General features: G+C 35.4%; 1 protein-coding gene across 1 annotated transcript in view; it reads left to right on the forward strand.

Annotated features, from left to right (window-relative positions):
- The first annotated feature begins 39 nt into the window (after positions 1-39).
- LOC113227351 overlaps positions 40-18345 on the forward strand; it is a 60393-nt gene continuing 42087 nt past the window's right edge. The window contains exons 1-2 of the mRNA XM_026460244.1: positions 40-83; positions 2566-2746. Coding sequence (XP_026316029.1) covers positions 40-83; positions 2566-2746 — 225 coding nt within the window. The remainder of the gene's footprint in view (positions 84-2565; positions 2747-18345) is intronic.

Raw genomic sequence — 18345 nt, forward strand, 5'->3', positions numbered from 1 at the left:
ACGTCTACAAGCGACAGTTATATTGAATCGTCTCGCCAAATGACTCGACAAGCTTCATGTTCCGACGGGGGTACGGCGCCACAGTGAGTTTGATTATAAGTTTCTCGGAAGGACAAGGTTCAAAATAATGGCTATCTAACAGAACTAAGGTCGTTGAAGTAGCTGGTAGAATAAGTAAGCTGAAGAGGCAGTGAGTTGGCCCTATAACCGATGGGAAAAACGACTTCTTGAGTGGAGACCACCGATCTGCAAGTCTGCTAGGAGCATGTCTGTGACAAGCTGACGATTGTGCAAAATGACGCACATTGGAAGAGGCCTATGTCCAGCAGTGAACCGTGATAGGCCGATGATGATGATGACACGGTCTACAAGTACATGTTAATCCCAAAATGAAATAACGTATTAAAAATTTTAGTGCTTGCATCTCATTTTTTCAGAATTAGGTAATGGGCAAAATTTAATTTGGAATTTACCATGAGCTTTTCGTAGAAGGTAAACATTTCGATGCAAATTTTTGTAACATCTGCAAATCAAATGTTAATTATGTGTGTGATGTTCCCAATTCGCGTTGGGCCCACGTGGGATCCACAGCCCAAGCCCTCTCGTTGTGAGAGGAGGCCGCGGCCGTGCCTATCAGACGGGACTAGAAATTATCGAAGTCATTAGGTTATTCTCAAACGAATGCTACATATTGTTATAGAATAATATAGTTACGTTTTCCGATTTTTAGTCAAGCCTTGCTCACGGACCGTATTACCGTAACAAAATACGTGGAAAATAAAAAGAAGTTAAACCGAGGTAAAAACCTGTAACTAATGATAATCATTTAGTAATAACCATGAAAGTCTTAAAATCTTTATTACATATTTACCGACACATTGACACACTGAAGATTTCTTTTTGATACTATTTGACAATAATATAATCGATAGGTTCAATTCGATAATTGCGCAACACTATTACGTTGACATAATAGTGAAGTGACAGGTATATTAAATGACAGCTGGCTGGCAGTTGATTTCCCTATTTTAAGTTAAGCAGTATGCACAAATTATTATGTATGAGATACTACGTAACGTATACAGTATGGTTTAGACAATATAGAGTGTATGATTTAGACATTAGAGACCTACTTTTGAGTAATTTTCCGAAAATATTCAGTAAAAATTAGAAAAATTGGATAAATATAATTCCGAAGGCTCATATTGTGTTCTATGTTTAGAAATATCTTTAGAAGTATTATTTAGCGTGAATTATAAAATTAACCTGTATTGCTAAAAGCCTTATAATGAAAAACGAGATTTAAAATAATTTCACAACAGCGCGCAGCGAAAAAAAAACCTTATTGGCTCCATCATTTTCGTTCAGTAGCTTCAACTTTTGAAACGTGGCAATGTCAAATGTGGAAAATTAAAGACAAAATATCTGGAGAAATATTTATTTTCTGAAATTATTTTGTCAAAATGGAAATTTTCCATGATCCAACACTATATAGACCTTATATAGACCACAAATTTTATTAATAAGATTTGCTAAGATTGCTTAAACCATGCTTAGACGCCTTAGCCGGTTCCGAAGAACGAAAAATGTTACTCTCCTTAGAATAATTACTCTCTATGTACATACATACTACAGTGATAAAGAAAGTGACAGCAACAGTAATACCAGCAATACAGAATTGTCAAATTTCACTAACGAAAAATTAATGCATAGGAATTTATTTTTCGCTTGATATTACTGAAATGAGATCGGGGACAAATCACAAGTACCACTCAAATTTGTTCAACAACAACAACCAATCCAATACCATGTAGCAAAAAAGTCGTTTGTTACGGAAATTTCGGATGAATACAATTAAAATTCTAAATAAAATATAAATGTTTAAGAAACTCCTTTCATTGTGTGAATATTACTCACCAATGACGGCCTAATATAGAATAGTAATAAAAGTACTATTCCGATCCGCGCGAAACGACAGTCGTCGACAAAATACGGCTGATAGACTGCTTTTCTAGGATGATTCCTGTGATACTTCACAAAATTTTACATAATATAACCTTGTAACGACGTCCACTAATTTAGGTATTTTATAAACTATTTCTACCCTTTCGGCACGGTCTAATACGATTGTGCGGGTCGCAAAATCGAATTTATCTCATCAATTTTGCGTCTATATTGGACGGGCCCCGTGCCACACGATTGTGCGAGAGCCAGGCCTTAAACTCCCGCGTAAATATCGCGCCTACGTCAGTCAGCCAACAGTTTCGGACACGATCAGTTTGATAGAAAATTGTGACTCCAGATTTGGCGATTGTAAGTATAATTTTCTACATATTTTTATGAATATAGCTGATTACTATTTGTTGATTCATTAGATATGTCAACAATAAATGTTTTAAATACACGTACACCGATAAATAAATAAAAAGAAGTGATGTGGTGGCGTTTCTAACTTTTCCTACACAATTGTATCAATCTGGGCCGTACGTTACTTTTTGCGTCTATTAAAACTAATTTCATTTCTATATTTTTCATAGTTATTCAACAATGGTTAAACATTTTAAGCATTGCTGCTATCGCAGAAATAGTACGTGTTTCAGGAGACGATAGTGATGATGACGAAGAAGAGGGTGTGCACCTGCATCCTAATGAAGTCATGGACGATGCTACCTTCTCTTCTTCAGGCTCCGAAGAAGATAGCGAAGATGACAACATTACTTTGAGCGAACTGAAATGGAAGAAGCAGGCCCATAATAGCAACAAGAGGCGTTCGTCCTTCAGGAGATGTTCTAACGCATGCAAAATATCAAATGATGATTTATTTTGTCGATGTCGATTTATTTTGTGAAAAGAAATATTTGAGATTTTTTCAATAAATTATTTTATTTTTATAAATAAAATGACTATTTTAGATAGACTACGTTGAATATAAATTAGGAAATTGAATGGTTAAGCCCACACTGAATTGTTTATGGGTAATGACTGGCTCAACCCGATACAATCGTAACACTCACAATTGTACTTAGGAAATGAAGGACCAAGAATAACACAATTGTTGGTATCTAGTTGTTCCAAGATGGCGTCGGAAAATCGGAAAGGCGACCAGATTTAAAATCTGCGACCCCGAATTACCTATAGTAAATAGTTCAGATGTAATAAATTCGTTGTAGTTTTGGAGTCGGTCCTAAAGGACTATGTCTCGCTTTAAGTGAATAGATTTTGTTAAAAATAAATTCATAAAATTAAAGTAAAAGTTACATCAAATTAGAAATAACTAGAGAAACAATTATTTTTTAAATTACTTTATCTTTACGACAACGCCAAGAGCTATTCAAGCTTGACACTTTGTACTTTGGACCGTTCTTATCGTAAGCGGCGTAAAGTTAGATTTAAATCTTAAGTGTAAAGCTTGATGTACTCTTGACCCTGGGGCTCTACACTCGATCTCCGTCTGACGTCGGTCCGAAACAATTACTGTCAAATAAGTAATAGTCGACAAAATTAAAAGACAAGTATCAAGTATGAAGCTCCATTCGCATTCGCGTCTTTTCATTTGGTCAAGTATTGCTTATTTGGCAGTAATTGTTTCGGACGGATATCGGACGGAGATCGAGAGTAGACCCCTTGCACAAAGATTACTTCATTTTACTGCATTTGTTAGAGATGAGGTACAACGATAAAAAGTTTTCGATGATTTAATAAATAAATACATAGTGCGTACACGATTTTAACCTATTAGGTAGTTAGTGATGTGATATTAATGTTTTTAATCTACATTATGAGTCTTAAATTTATTAAAATATCAGTTGAAATTACATACATACATTAGTGCACTGAGTCAATGTAAATCAATAAGTCTTCAGTTTTTTAGACCCTTTTGCCACCTTTTAAAACAATATTTTTAGTAGCAGTAGAGTTCCTTGTAAAAGAATTCGTCCAGGCAAGTACTGCGACTTTACCTATTTCTGCCGCCAAGAAGTAATATGAATATTACTGCGATCCGGCTTAGAAGGGTAAGGGTGCTGGCGAAATTAGGACAGGCACATTGGGACTTGTCAACTTATGTCTCACGGTGACGGGGGCAGTAGCAGTGCCACTCAGATCTTTGTGATTTATAGCTCTGAGTGGCACTGTAACGCACGACTTGTTCGTATCGACACTTGGTATCATAAAAAAACCTTACAACCTGTTTAAATTACACAGCAGTCATGACAAGGGTGATAGGAAGAATGTTTATGATCAGTAACACGAAGAATACTCTTTTAGTCCTTGGTGCATTTTTGTTAGATAAAAGTATTCAACGTATTTGCACAGTTTATTTTACTGTTCGTATGTGGTAGGTTCCGTTGTCACGAAAAAGTGAAATTGATAACGATTTTATTGGAATTCTCGTATACAAAAAGAAAGGTAAATGAAAAAGGTAATGAAAATATTTTTTTTACAAATTGTAAAGCACTATGACAGATATAAATGTACAGATAATAACAAAAATAATAATAAAAATGTTACTAATTTGTTTCTCTATTTTATATATTGAAAGACTTATTATACTTATAGATTTTTTTATACAATACCCAGTGACGGGACGAACAAGCTGCTACAGGCTGTTAACAAATTAGGTACAGATACTTTTTTTATGTTAGCAAATGACGGAAAGAACAAGTTTGGCGGCTGGTGGTAAGCGACGCGCCTCTCCATAGCAGTTCGAGTGTCACTCAGAGCTTTAAACTACAAAGGTCTTAGGGGCACTGCCACTGTGCCCGTCACACTGAGACATAAGTAGACAAGTCCTATGTGCCTGTAATTTCACGAGCACCCTTTCCCTTCGAAACTGGAACGCAGTAATGCTCATATTACTGTTTGGGGACTGAAATAGGTAAGGTGGCAGTTCTTCCCTGGTGGAACTCTTTCTCTATTGTTACTAAAATGTATAGTTCTAAACTCTTTATTTTAATTTTTTTTTTAGTTGTTATTGTAATTTTTTTTAATGTGTATTATAGATTTAATTTTATTAAATGAAATAAATGAACAACACACCCATACACACATACATTATCAATTAAAATACAATGAAGAGATCGAAATTATTCTAGAATTATGCAAAACATGACACGAGATATAAACTTGCATTCTTTTTCAAGAACCTTTGCGAATATTATGTGTTTGTTAGATATTGTGATTCTATCACGTTTTATTTAACAATTTTCTTGAAAAACTCTGCAACTTTTTTTAATAGCATCTAAGCTTAAACGTTTTGTTGGATGTCAGTACCTTTCACCACCATGATATTAATTATTTTTTTGTGAAATTACTCCAATAGTTTGTTATAATTATTAATACAAAGATAGTTTGAAAAAAATCCTTCGATCCGGCCGGATTCGAACCGATGTTTTCTAGCAAACCGTGCCAGACGCTATGCCAATTAAGTCACGGAACGACCAGCGGACCTCACGAATTTCCCTATGTGCTTGTTGTTGGATTTTTGTATCTGGTTTTTAATGACTTTTTTGCCGTAACGCCATTTATGATATAGATTTCGTCACCCAGTTAGGCACCTTTACAGCTACCAGCCCTGGCTAGTGATATCTAAAGCATTATATTTGAAGTTTTTTGAACTTTTGTATTATGCCTTTGTTTCTTGTCCTCTAATTTAGAAAAAGCATCTTGCGACGTATTTTTGAAGTCATTAACAAAACCGTAGACATAAATAGGTAGTAAAGTAGCTGTTAAATGGCCAATTCAAATAATAATTGAGTGTTAACTGTTGTGTGAAACGTATGAAAATAAATGGGAGGAAATCTGTCACAATGTGAGCCCGGAGGCTCACGTTAATTGAACTTGTGGGGCCAATATGGTTCGCTTTTTATTTTTTCACCCCGTTGTTACTTAGGGTTATCTGTCGATACAAGATGCGCACCAGGTACTCTTTTATTTTTAACCGACTTAAATAACGGGACGTGTTCTCAATTCGATTGTACATATTTTTTTGTGTATGTTACGCGATTTCTCCGAAGTGTCAGAAATGTTGGAGTAATTGCGTAATACATACATATAAAGATATCAGTCGAATTGAGAACCTCCTCCTTTTTTTGAAGTCGGTTAAAAAGAAAAGAGTACCTGATGCGCAAATCCGTCGAATAGTATATCGTTTATTCCCGTTGACGTCAGTAAGTGCAATACGTTCTTACATAAGCCTTTTCAATTGAGTTTTTCACTTTTTTATTTCTATAATAAATTAACATTTGAAAACGTGGACAAACGCGTTAGGTATTTTCACACCTATTAGTGTTCAAACGCATTTATTCCCCGTTTCAAATGTTATATGTGTACAATGCAACGCGAAATTTCAAAAATTCAATACCAAGAAACCAATCAATTCAGTGTCACCGAGTAGCTACCTTAATGAACACGGCAAAAAACACCGCCCGCGCCGCCGCGGCGCCATGTGTTGATTACAAGAAATTTAAAAAAAATCCAATTGAATTTATATCTATTACAGAATCGGTGGCAGCCATATGGCAGCAGAACTTCTTATGAAAGAGTTCGGGAACTGCCACCAAGGAGCAATGTGAACATTACTGCGTTTCTGTTTGAAAGGTAAGGATGTTGTCAAACTTCATGCACATGGTATTGTCAAGTATGTTTACCAGGGTAATGGACGCAGTGGCAGAGTGCCTCTTAGATTTTTGTGATTTAAGGCTCTGAATGACATGTACGTCCCGGCCACTTGATATAATAAATAAAAAAATAATTTGGGCATTGTGTAAAGAGCAGCCCTTTGACGTTGGCATTGTTTCTGAAATTACAGACAAATATTCCAATTTTATAGTTGAACACTGGGTTACAAGAAGCCAATAACAATTAAGCTTCCAAAAATGCTTTATGTTTCCTCAGGTAGTACACATTAGGTATAGTAGGTTGCATTAAGCTATTTTAATTTGCTTTTTTTGCGTTATTGAAAATATCTCAAGTACGCTTGGCGCAGCCCTGTGTCCGCCCACCACGCTTTCATTGCGCTATCACGGCTCTCAGCCGTCGCTTTCCATTTTTCCCGCGTCTCCCCTTTTTAATCCCCTATAAAAACTTACAGTTCCAAGCAATCCTAAACATTAACTACAAGCAATAGAGCACAAATTTATTCAAAACATTCGCACATAAGTCGTTACAATCTGGAATATGAGCTTTGCATTGTGGTTTTTCGAATGAAATCCTCTTTTGGATGGCATCCCAATTTAATATCTGATGGACCGTGAATTACTGATTCGAATTAATATTCGATTTTAATTAAGCTTCCATAGCAACTTTATTACCTGCTCAAATAAAATGTCATTTAATTACAAATTTAAATAGAACTGCCGAAATAACACGTGAGATGTATTATTTATTTATTTTATTTAATAAGTCTTATCAACTAAATGCGTACAGATGCGTTAAATATAAAGACGAAACATTTAAAATTAGTACCTACTATGTATGCACTGCATTACATAAAGGTATTATTTTGAAAGCACGAGATTATTACCAGTTTGTCTATATACCTGTATATAACTAGATCAATATACAATAACTAAATCTTTACATGCAACATTTTGTATACATTTTGTATATATACAAATAGCAAAAACAGACAAAATTAAGCAAAACAAATACACAAAGATAGCTCGCTAAATACTGTTAACTTCACAAGTAAAATGTTTTTGGATGACATTCCTGAAGTTGTGATATTTGTCACTAAAAATATCCAATTCACAATTGGACATAGTTATGCAAACAAGAACTAACTCACACCGCGAGTGACATTGAGTTATGTATTTAGATGACCAGACGTGACTTTTACCCGCTCACAAAAGATCCTGGCAATATACCAAGCCAAAACGGAGAAAATAAAAGTAACTTTTTTAATAGATAAAAAGAACCATGCTGCTTAACTTCATACAACGTATTTTTTTAAATATGTTAAATGGATCCATGTCACATGTACTGAAGCACTGTAGATCTTTAGCGTTTTCATTACGAAAACTGGAACATGGTTCTCGTTAACTAAATAAAAAGATACATAATGTTTTCTATTTATTGCTATATAATATAATAGTTTCCCTCTATCATTCTCAATGCTACACATAACTCACGTTGTTTGTCTTATAACTTACCTATTTATTTGTTCACACTGTTTTTCAAAAATCTAATTATCTCGAAGGTGACATATTGTGGGTTGGTTAAAAACTCGTCAATTCGCCATTTAATACAAACGAAAACGCTACTCAAGAGCGTTCATCTTATATTTAAACTTAGCGACATCTTAGTAACAAATATGTTGTATTCAAGTCTACAGATGGACATAGCGAGTGTAATAATGTCACAGCTAAACCGTGGTAAGAAGTTTCGGGGGAGAGAGAGGGGACAGGCTGGGCGCTGGAGATAACCCGCGTCACCCGTCTTCTCCCTCTCGGGAGCGAAAACCAGGTATTTTGATTATACCACCTATTTAAGTGTAGGTTGAGTAATTCGAAAGTTTTTGTATTTAAGAAGACTTATGATGTACATGGTGTACAGGGATCGTGGCGGATATATACTCACATTTAGAAAAGATGCGTAATTATCGGCCTTGAACTGAATGGTAGAGGAGAGACTGCCTTCTAACATACACGGACATGGAATTGCTGATCTCCTTATTGTATTCCTTTTAACTAAATTAGTCATTAGCATGACATAAAAAAAAATGTAACAGTCCTCATCGTCATTGCTCATGTCTATATAAGATCGTAGTTCATTATGTACAACCCTACAGGCAGATGGAGTTCCTGTCGAGGTACAATGTCTTTGAGGAGCGGAGGCGCCGCACCAATCAGAGAGCTCGGTAGCTAGGGGTGGCACCGGAAACTTTGCGAGAAATTCAATTAAACTTGAGCGCCCTCGCTTATCTGATTGCTCCGTGGAGAGGCGGCTTCGTAACGAGATGGTTCAGGGTTGTCAGCAACTCAGGGTACATTTCAATCTTCCATATGTTTGTCATAGGTTTGCGTAATTGCTAGATACAATAAATATATTATGTTTGTATATATTTATTAATTATTTGTTAACTGTAGAGTCAAATTTGAAACGAACTTTTTTTTTATTACTTTAAATTCATTTATCTTTAATAATTTATATTAAGTATTTTGTAACATAAAAAAAAACAACAAAATTTTGAATACACTGTACATGCAAAAGACACGTCTACCGTATCTGGGTTTAGCATAATGGTAATGGTGGACACAATGTTTTGTTAAAGAAATGCTTTCGATATAATAATAATTAATGTACCCGTAGGGAACGTGTAGGACTGTTCTAGATATAACATAAGCTTAGAATTGTAAATACAATGCATATTAAATAAAAATGAAAGTAACAATAATTATTTGATATGAATCTCTTCTTCAAAACAATTTGTAACAGGTGCTCTGATAAGTGAAAGTGGAGTTATAATTCGTTCGATTTCATGTAGGTATACAGTACATCCGCGAAAGTGAAGTTGTTATTTTAAAATAAAATTTAATTAGCAGGATGCATAGACTGCCTCAGTGGCCGAACGGTTACCATGCCGGACTGCCACGCAGAGGTTCCAGGTTCGATTCCCGGGCCGGGAGAAATATTTGTATGACCTACATTTATTTCTCTCGTGAGTTTGGGTGTAATTTGTGGTTGTCTATATGTGTGTCCATGGCACCCGCGACACAGGGTTTCCCTAGTGCGGGGCTATGTTGAGTGTGTGCGTTATTATTATAAAATAGACCTACTAATGTATGATGTTAAATAATTTGTTAATGTATGTTGTTTCTGTTTCTGTTTAATTTTAGTGGCAATTTTTATTTTTTATTATTCAAGTATTTAAATTCCTTTTTTTTATTAATATTTATATAAATTAATATTCCACGATACTCTCTTATCGTATCGATTAACATACCTATACATATACACTATGCTATATATATATACACTATGCTGCAAAGGATTCCCCAATCGGTACAAGACACCCGCCAATTGTTGCCCAGGGTGCGTGCGCCAGACTAAAGGAACGAATGGTGCACCGTACAGTGAGACTCTTTTCGTGGCGCCGCAATCACGATACTATACACAAATGTAAAATAATATTTCACTATATTAATATACGTGAATATTTAAATAATAACAATTGCCATGAAAATCAGACAGAGAACACGCAACCCGCCTAGAAGAGAGAAGAATCATGTGTGGAGTATATTTTTGATGGTGGTGCGTTTATTTTAGTGATAGTGATTTTAGTTATTTATTACATTATTTTACTACCATTACTAATAAGAGTTTTCGAAATGGTCATCGTAAAGACAACGATTTCCCGCGAAAAATTGTCAGAAAATGAAATGTTTGAAAAAAAAATCTGAGATCTAGTAGTAGCGTTAATAAGAGGCCTTATCATGTCCCGAAGAATGAAAAATTTTACTAAGTACTAGATATAGGATAGTATGAAATAACGTAAAGATTACCACGTCTACAAATTGCTACAGCTTGGAATAAAATTAGATTAGTAAAGAAATGGTACATATCGTGATCAAGGTCTCTACGTTCCAAGTAATGATAGGTGACTGCGTGTCATTTGATTAAGTATCGACATCGATTACACAAGATTCTTGTGAAATATTTTGTATTTCAAGGTGATTAAGTGGCAGGTTACATTTACTTTTGTTTCAATGGGTGTTTTATTTTTGATTTTAAAATAGGCGTGAAGATGTTGCTGTACTCTATTTTTTATAAGAATATTTGAAATTGAAAATGTCTTTATTGTCTTTCACAAAGAAAAATTGTACTTAATACCTACGGTCCCCACATGGAACGGTTGTCTTATTGAATGAGTTCTTTATTTATGAACCAGTTCCGATAAATGATTATTATTATTATTATTATTATTTACCGGGTTGCTGATGTGTTCACGGACAGCTGTTCGCAACTCATAGCCGCTATTGTAAATTTTGTCAATTTATGTTTTTGTAGAGCTATTTAGAATACAAATTGTTGTTAGTATTATTTTGTGACTGTTACCTTAATTATTCTAATTATTATTACTATTATTATCATTATTATTTTGTAATCCAATATCTTGCTGGGCGTGTTGCTCTAGCTGTAAGTTCGCAAGAATTTTGTTATAAATAAATAAATTAATTAAATTTTAATTAAATTTATATTCAATTATTTTACGTGAAATTATTTCACTAGTTTATTATAATTATTAATACAAGGATCGAACACTTAGAAAAAAAATCCTCCGATCTGGTCCGACGTCTTCTAGTAAACCGTGCCAGACCCTATGCCAACTAAGCCACGTAACGAACCAGTGCACCTCACGAATTTTTCTATGTGCTTGTTGTTGTGTCTTTGTATTTGGTTGTCAACGACTTTTTAGCCGTAGCGTCATCTATGACAAATCTAAAATAAATAAATGTTACTGAAGACAGTTTCGTTTGTGAAAGTCTGATGACGTACTAGATTAACCTGTGTTATAGAGTATCAGGCTCTCATCCTTCCGCCTCTAGAGCCGACGTAAGAAAGATAGGCGTAAGACAATAATTCTAATTTTTTTATTAAACAAAAAACCAACCACCAAAGTTTGTGGAAATACATTAACTATTTGCCAAGTTTTATTGAATCCGGTTAGCGGACAGTGGGTGAAATCCATTAAACCGGATTCTTTAGAGTATTAATAATAACAAGTTCTTAAACAATAATATTTATAAGGAATATTTTCCTCAAATTTGGATGGGACTACTGCTGAGGTACATACACCCTTTCTAACAAAAAAGAATCATCGAAATCGTTTACAAATGTTGGAGTAATTGCGTACCATACACACAAAACAAACACAGGCGAATTGAGGACCTCTTTCTAAACTAAGTTAATAACAGATTTTTTTTATAACATCAGGCGACGGGACGAACAAGTCGTGCACCTGATGGTAAGCTACACACCTGTCCATAACAGTTATAGTGCTACTCAGAGCTTTAAATTGCAAAGATCTGAGGGGCACTACCCTGAGACATAAGTTGACAAGTCCCATGTGCCTGTAATTTCACCAGCACCCTTACCTTTCAAAACCGTAACACAGTAATGCTGACATTACTGCTTAGCGGCTGAAATAGGCAATATATATAATATAAGATTCTGCAAAATAGAGCTCGAGGGGTTTGTTAATACAATCGGGAGCATGAGCATTACTGTGTTACGGTTTTAAAGAGTAAGGGTTACTGGTAAAATTACAGGCACATGGGACTTGTCAACTTACGTCTCATGGTGACGGGCGCAGTGGCAGTGCTCCTCAGACCTTTGCAATTTAAAGCACTGAATGGCACTGCAACTGCTATGGACGTTGCAAAGGCGTGTCGCGTAACACTAGGCACACGATTTGTTAGTCCCGTCACTTGGTTTGTTTAAAAAAAAAACAAATAGACCCGAACAATATAGTTTTATCTCCTATGTATAACTATCGGGAAAACCATTATAGATAGGTGTTAAGTAAGGCTACTAACAGATTGCCTGCATATTTGCAGTTAATGCGTGAAGTCGTTATCAACTTCGTGCAGTCGAAACCGACTTCATGCAGTCGAGATCTCGTCTGCATGAAGTTTTCTCTTTTATAATATCAAGTGACAGGAGGAACAACAATCGTGCGCCTGATGGTAAGCTAAACACCTTTCCATAACAGTTGCAGTGTTGCCGTCCATTAACTAAAACGCGGGTAAGTGACGAAATATTTTTTTGAGATTTCTTAATAAAAACCATAACAACAAAAACTTTAGAATATTGAGATTGTTTAATGATATTTCAGCTATGCATCCTTAGGAAAAGTTCCGATAAACACGTTAACTAATTTCAACTGTTTTTAAAAGAGAATTTTGTGCTCTATTTTTTTCTATTTAAAACGGATATTTTAATATTTGTCACTTACCCGCGTTTTAGTTAGTGGACGGCAAAGGGCTACTCCCGACCTTTAAATAGGCAAGATCTGAGGGGCACTGCCACTGCGGCCGTCACCCTGAGACATAAGTTGACAAGTCCACCAGCACACTTAGGCTCGACTCAGACTGGCGCAGAATCGAAGCGTCGTGTCGCGTACTGTTTTTCAACTACAACGCCTGGCGACTTGAGTCGACGCTTGACTTAATATTTGCATAACACAAATTTGTACCTTAATGATGGGAAAATAGAGATTAATATGCTATAGGCGTAAAACATGACGGATCACAACGGGAACACAGTAATGCTGACATTACTGCATAGCGGCAGAAATAGGTAAGGTGGCAGTATTATCATGGATGAACTCTTTCACAAGGAGCTCTAGTGCTACTAAAAGTCGATTACAACTTTACGCATTAGCTGCAAACATATAGTCAATCCATTAGCAGTCTAAATAAAGTGGCAGCCCTATAGCTAGGGTGAGTTGGGGCAAATCCCCATCCCTGCGCGTCAAGCGTTCCTCGTAACCGCTAAGCCGACTGTGACGTTATCACTGCTCGCTTAAGGCCCGCCCTTCCCTTGCTCCTATACCTACCTATATGCACGAGAGAACACTAGAGCTAGAGGATACGTAGCGTTGAAGGTACGGAACAAAGAATATTAGCTAATTTGAATTCAGAGAAATCTATGCGGTTTTGGAATTAAGAAAAGCGTTGGTGATAGTTGTCCCCAGGTTCATACTTTATGGTACATGACTGCAGAACTACATAAGCGTATATTGTTTCGGTTCGACACGAAAAATAGGGTAAAGGTTCAACGCCCAGATATAGAGCTTGGAAGAGTGCTTAGATTTCCGCGATTGTTACACATACCAAATGAAACTATTTTTAACCGACTTGAAAAAGGAGAAGGTTCTTAATTCGATTGCATATTTTTTTGTATGTATGTCACGCGATTACTCCGGCATTTGTAAACCAATATCGATGATTCTTTTTTCGTTGGGAGGAGGTATGCTGAGGTACCCCTCAGTGTTGGGGCCCATTTAAATTTGAAGAATTTATTCCACCTCTAAGAGTGGCAAACTAGGGAATGAATCCGGTTTCGCTCAGTTTCCGGTAACCGATTTCAATAAATCTTGGCAAATAGATGTAATGAAGTTGAAGATGATGTAGTTTCACGTAGTTGTTGAATAGTATAGTTGTTGTTGACATGTTGGTTGAATGGAAACGTTGGTTGTTACGCGATTTAAAAACTGCAAGTTGTATGTGTGCAGGATTACCTTACTATGTTTCAAGTAGTTCAGCATTTTTTAGACCATCTACAAAGATGTTATGACGATGAAGATGGCCCAGTGGATTGTTGTGAGAGCTGGATGAAGAGATCCCGGGTTCCATTATTTTTTTCATTTATTTACCAAAACAATAGTTATTTAAATTAACAATGAATGTGTATTCTTATTTTTTGTGAATTCACTTCACTACTTTATTATAATTATTAATATAAAGATCGAACCCTTACAAAAAATTCCTTCGATCCGGCCGGATTCGAACCGACGTCTTCTAGCAAACCGTGCCAGACGATATGCCAACTAAGCATATATAGTTATATGTTATGCATGGCTGCACAGTTGTTGTCTGACGACAGTGCTTGTAATGAAACATGAGTAAGCGAAGGAGTGATACTTAAAGGGAAAAAAATTACATCAATTCTTAAAACCAATAAAAAAAACTACACAAAAACACGATTCAATATTAACGAACAGTTATTCATAAATGTTCATCTTTACAAATATCATTGTAAGTTCTACACGTCCTAAAGATAGGGCTATTGTACATGACATTATTGGTACAGCAATGTATCGAAAACGTCCGAAACGTCGAGACAAATACAATATGTTTTTTATACACGATTAAGCCCCGAATTTAAAATCAAATAATGAACGCTAATGGTAACGAACAAAGGTAGAAAAGAGATAATTGAAAACCTTCAAAATTTTAAAAATATAGCACAATTGTTATGCGAAAGACTAACACTAAATTCAAATTCGGAGTATTTCGTAAAAGAGGGAGTAATTACTTTTCTTTCTCTAGGCCACATCAATCATATTTTTTTTTTAAGTTAACACTGTTTACGCCTTCGTATTTTTCGCCGCCACCTGTCTGGACCGATCGTTACTATTACACAGGTTGTTAATTATTACGTAACGATTCGCTTGTTGCTTTCAGAAATGTGATTATTACGTTTACTTTAACTCTAAACAATTTAATGACTACATATAGTTAATATTCTGACATAATGTAATGCGTACTGTAACGTTGATTGTACCCAATACATCGTAGGTGATTGATTTCTGACATGTGTTAAAAAATGAATACCTTTCTTTTTCTTCCAGATACACTACAGTAATCTACAAAATATTTAGAGAACAAAAAATCTGTGCCTAATCTGACTTTGGTGATGATGCTTAACTCATTATTATATTTTTTTTATAATATCAAGAGACGGGACCAATAAGTCGTGCACATGATGGTAAGCTACACACCTGTTCGTAACAGTTGCAGTGCCGCTCAGAGCTTTAATTCGTAAAGTTCTGAGGGGCACTGCCACAGCGCCCGTCACCATGAGACATAAGCTGACAAGTCCTATGTGCCTGTAATTTCACCAGCACCTTTACCCTCAAAAACCGGAAAGTTGTAATGCTCACATTACTGCTAGGCGGCAGACATAAGTAAAGTGGCAGTAATTCCTTGGACGAACTCGTTTACATGAAGATCTACTCTTACTAAATACTAAATATTCCAAAGATATCATGTTTTAATGCTCAAATTTTAAAATTATATATCAATAACATGAATGAACAACGATTTTCATTATGACACTTCACATTTTCAGCTGTAGCTTGTGTCAATTATTAATGTTACTGATATTTCAAGTTATATCTATTAATACTTAATGACTATCACTAATTACCGGTTTGATTTCTTTTTATTTTCCTGTTGTTTCAGAACGGTAACAAACGGTATTAAAATTAATATAAATCAAATAAGAACAGGCGGAGAAAATTTGGACGGGGCAGCGGGCGGCGCAGCGCGTCTTTAAAGCGATTGGCAATTTTCAAATTTTGGTATAAATTGAAATTTGATAACTACAGGGCTTCAGTTGAAAATAAAAATTTAGCAGGTTCCCTGTAGTACATAAAGAGAAATATTTAGACTTTTATTTTAGCCTATTTTCAGGATTTTATATAATCGGGCGAATTCGTGTAATAACGTCACGCATTTTTTAGACAATACCCTTAGGTGTATCGTATATTTTTTGCAAGATCATTATTTAATAGTAAATACGTACACCATTTTGATTTAGCAAAACAGTTTTTCCCGTTTCTCCTCCGGTGACACCATAAGTGAAACCCAGAAATTTCTTACACACTTGACTTTCTTACACAAATGACTAATAAATTCTTATCAATTGACTGTTATGGCAATTGTTGTGTTGTCATGGCTGTCGTACATAGATGTGTAAGATTATGTTACCGTAATATTATTTTCTTATTGTCATTTGTGGAAGTTTTTAAACATTATTTTTTTGTTTATAATACCAAGTGATGAGACGAACAAGCCGTGCGCCTGATGGTAAGTTACACGCCTGTTTATAACACTTGCAGTGCCACTCAGAGCAAAAGATCTGAGGGGCACAGCCACTGCGCCCGCCACCCTGACACGTAAGTTGACATGCTTCATGTACCTGTAATTTCACCTTTGAGCATCCAATTGTTAACATGGAAATTCGCTTTCTTAAAAGTAGCTATAAGCTCCCCTAATAAAATAAAAAAATTATGAAAATAAACACTTGTGATTAACTTTATTTTATACCGGCTTTTTGCCCCACTTAATTCGTTAGTGTACATTTCCAGAACTTGAAATAAGGGCCTTTACACAATCGCATAATAGCACTTAAAATAGATGATACAATTTTCTAACAGTTACCTAACGCACTTGCGTTAGATGCTTACTTAAGTGTCCCACAAATTTCTGACGCTGATTACTTACATAAATTATTACCAACACTTCTTAGTTTGTTTGCGAGATGAATTAATTTTGCTCAAGTGAAAGTAATCACGCCATTAAACCTTGGAATAAGGTATAACATTGTCATATTACATCAATCACCTGTCATAAACACGCTAATTACATTCTAGAGTTCGTTTTTTGAAATCTAAACTAATAATATTGGTTAAATTGATTCCTTATACGGACTGCTAACAAATTAGGTACATATACTTTTTTTATGACAGCAAGTAACTGAACGAACACTGTCGTGCGCCTGGTGGTAAGCGACGCGATTGGCATAGCAGTTCGAGTACTCAGAGCTTTAAATCGTAAAGATCTAGGAGCACTGCCACTGTGCCCATGACCTTGAGATTTAAGTTGACAAGGTCCAAGTGTCTAATTTTAACAGCACCCTTACCATTCACAACCGAAACGCAGTAATGCTCACATTACTGCTTGGCGATAAAAATAAGTATGGTGGCTGTACTTCCCTGGACGAACGCTTTCACAAGGAGCTCTACTGATACTAAAAGCTCCACTGCTGCTTTTAAAACCAATTATGTACCTTATTATAATCACTTGTATGGTAGATAATCGCAATAAGTTTAGGTGTGTAACTGAGTGACGAAATACTTTCATAGATTTCTCATAGATGGCGCTACGGTTAAACAGTCGTTGAAAACCAAATACAAAGATCCAACAACAAGCACATAGAAAAATTCGTGACGTCCGCTGGTTGGTCCCGGGGGTTTGTTGGCATAGCGTCTGGCACGGTTTGCTAAGAGACGTCGGTTCAAATCCGGCCAGATCGAAAGATTTTTTTCTAAGTGTTCGATCTTTCTATTGATGATTATAACAGACTAGTAGAGTAATTCCTCAAAAAATAATTTAATATCAATTCAATAAAAATTTTAATTTTATAAATTTTAAGTCCACATAGGTAAGTATTTCTATACAATTCCTTAATGCACCAAAACATATACAATAGAAATATTAATAAAAAAAAATATGAGCAAAGGTGGCCTATGTCGAAAAGAGATTTCTTCCGGCCTGCTTTAGGTATAATGCAGTGAGAGCAAATATCATAAGCGGACACAAGCATGCAAGAGAGAAAGAGGGATACATATTATAAGTTTATATATATTTTGCTTACATAAGTGTTTTAAAAAACGTCAATATATTCGTATATGTGTATATTTCGAAAAATTTCAGAAAACAAGTTTATTACTCAACACAGCCTGTTAATAAGAATATTACTTAATTATTAAAACCTGTTCTATGTTATATATCTTCTGAAACCGTTTAACTATCATTGGCCATTTCAATATTAAAT

Source organism: Hyposmocoma kahamanoa, unplaced genomic scaffold (assembly GCF_003589595.1).
Source record: "Hyposmocoma kahamanoa isolate Upper Pololo Valley unplaced genomic scaffold, ASM358959v1 210, whole genome shotgun sequence".
Taxonomy (NCBI): domain Eukaryota; kingdom Metazoa; phylum Arthropoda; class Insecta; order Lepidoptera; family Cosmopterigidae; genus Hyposmocoma; species Hyposmocoma kahamanoa.